Below are 2,504 nucleotides of genomic sequence, written 5' to 3'. Positions count from 1 at the left end.
TTCTTTGAAACGTTATCTTGTGTAATTATTCTCGTTCAGTTTATTTATTAAGTGTGAGACTCATATATTATACGGATTTATAAAAAAAATAGTATAAAATTATAAGCATTACATATTTTTAAAGCAAACTTTTTTTTATAAATAAAAAGAATATAATAAATAAAATAAATAATTTAATATAAAATGTAAGATATTTGAAAGATTGTAGAGCATTTATTATGAAATTTAATAGAATAATCTATTTTTCATGTATATAAATCTCACTAAAATATGGATTTTAAATTTAAGAAAATAAAAAATACAAGAAAATTACAAATGGAAAAAAATATAATTCAAAAAACTCTTAAAAAATAAGATGTGTTATAATGGAATCATTTGTCAAAATTGATTTTTATGTATTAGGTTCGATTAGATTAAGATTTATTTATTTATTTCCGTTCAGCAACTTTACCAAACATAATTACTTTACCAAATAGCACTGATTCATCCGGTGCCTCTTAATGGTTTAGCACTGAAACAGAGATGAAATCAACCGATTAACTTCAAATGCCTTTGATGCAAGAGCAAGAACATTAAATTTTCTCCAGGACGTTGATAAAAATAATGTTTCTCGTTAAACCTAAAAAAAAAAAAAAAAAAAAAAAAAAAAAAAAAAACCTAAAAGTTCTACCAGTACCTGAACCAAATCGCTAAGAAAAACAGGCTCTTAATCGATACAAATATGACTTACCAAATTGCTTAAGATGCACATAAAATCACATGTAAGAGAAACAGGATGCTGATTTAAGTAACAGATTGGAGTAGAAAATGTAGCTCACAAACTACAACAGCTTAATTCGGATTGGATTAAGGAGCAGATTTGCCATAGATACAACAAGTAGAGCTAAAGGAAACAACAACATCGAAACTGTTACCATTTACCAACCGAAACATTAGCATCAGTTGATGTCGGCATCATTGAAATCGTCTTCGAATGAGTTGAAGAAATCGGAATCGGTGAGACGGTGGTGGTCGGCGGTGTCTAACGGACCTTCTCTGAAGATATCTAGTGCTTCAGCGTCATCGACATCCATCTCCATCGTCGACGCTTGATCTTCCATCTCAACGTAGAGCTCCGCCGGCGTTGGCTTCATTTTCTGTTTCTCTGTCTTGATAGTTCTCGAGCCCCAATATTCCCAATATCGTAGATGGGAAATTGCAGATGTGGTCACAGAATAATTGAATATATTAACTCATGTAAAACGTTTCGTCCCTAGACTTCTAAAATATTTTTTTTTTCTTTTTTTTTCTTTTTTTTTTTTTTGACAATTACACGTTATTAAGGTATTTTTACATCTGGGTAAATAAACAGTAGGGATCATCCGAAGAGATACAAATATGTGTGGTCTTAATTTTTTTTTTTTAAATATGTAAAAAATAAATATATAAATAAGAAAATTAATTAAAAAATAAATTAACAAGGGCACAATAGTCTTTTTAGGTAAGACAAAGACCAAACGCGCAACAAAAATAAACGATATTGACCATCCAAGTTAAAAAAACAAGTTACGGACCAAAAACACAAATTCCCCCAAACCACATGGACCATTCGTGTAATTTAATTTTTACTTTTCGTTTTATTCATATTTGGGTAACTATTTTTTTTGTACACATCTAGGTAACGAACTTAATGAAAGCGTTCACATCTAGGATTTAACCTTCTATAGCAGGTCATAATGGTCATATGTGAACACTTCCAACAAGTTTGTTACCTAGATGTGTACAAAAAAAAAGATAGTTACCCAGATGTAAACATACCGAAAAGTTAATTACCTTAATAAGTCATATTCTCTTTTATATAATATTATTTTTTTGGTTTGCAATATCATGTAATGATAAGATTGAATGGAATTATAAGAAGACGCTTCTTTGGTGTTCTTCCGGCAGATGAAAACCAACTAGCCAACCAGAAAAAGGCTTCTATCCTCGGAACTCAAGCTGGTTCTATTTCGGACAAGAAAGCAAAGTCGGGGACCTAGGTGGGAGGAACTGACTTGACTGGTCAAATTCCGGTACTTAGTCATTCTACTGACAAAGAGAGGGCACCAAATGCCTAAACAAGACAAGAACCAACTATATGCTTAACATAAACTTTCTCTAGCACACGGGGATCGGCCCTACGCACCGGGGACGAAGCGTAGAGGTCACTTTAGCTTGTTGTACCGGAGTGGTTCATCGTTAAAACATGGTCTTAAAGCATAGTTTGGACTGCCCTAACCTTTAAAGTCTTTGTAAAGGATGAAGTTTCCTATTTCCTCACCTATCCCTGCCTTTGACCTCGCACCGATGGCTATATATTCAATATATTATTTAATGAAAACTATATATTCAATATATTATTTAATGATAAATAAATTAAAAAGGTATTTTATGTAGTTAGTCTTAGAAAAAATATTTAGTTTTTTCTTTCTTTTTTTAATATTAACGATCCAACTATGATGTTACGATGAATCATATGAATATAC

The 2,504-nt window shown here is 31.3% G+C and overlaps 1 protein-coding gene across 1 annotated transcript; it reads right to left on the bottom strand.

Annotated features, from left to right (window-relative positions):
- Window positions 1–762: 762 nt before the first annotated feature.
- On the bottom strand, window positions 763–1,228 carry LOC122196461 (small acidic protein 1). Its single transcript, XM_042899143.1, has one exon. It carries the CDS (start codon window positions 1,131–1,133, stop codon window positions 939–941), a length of 195 nt encoding a protein of 64 aa, XP_042755077.1. The 5' UTR covers window positions 1,134–1,228; the 3' UTR covers window positions 763–938.
- Window positions 1,229–2,504: the final 1,276 nt, after the last annotated feature.

Source organism: Lactuca sativa, chromosome 2 (assembly GCF_002870075.4).
Source record: "Lactuca sativa cultivar Salinas chromosome 2, Lsat_Salinas_v11, whole genome shotgun sequence".
Classification (NCBI taxonomy): Eukaryota; Viridiplantae; Streptophyta; class Magnoliopsida; order Asterales; family Asteraceae; genus Lactuca; species Lactuca sativa.
This window is presented reverse-complemented; position numbering and strand designations above follow the sequence as displayed.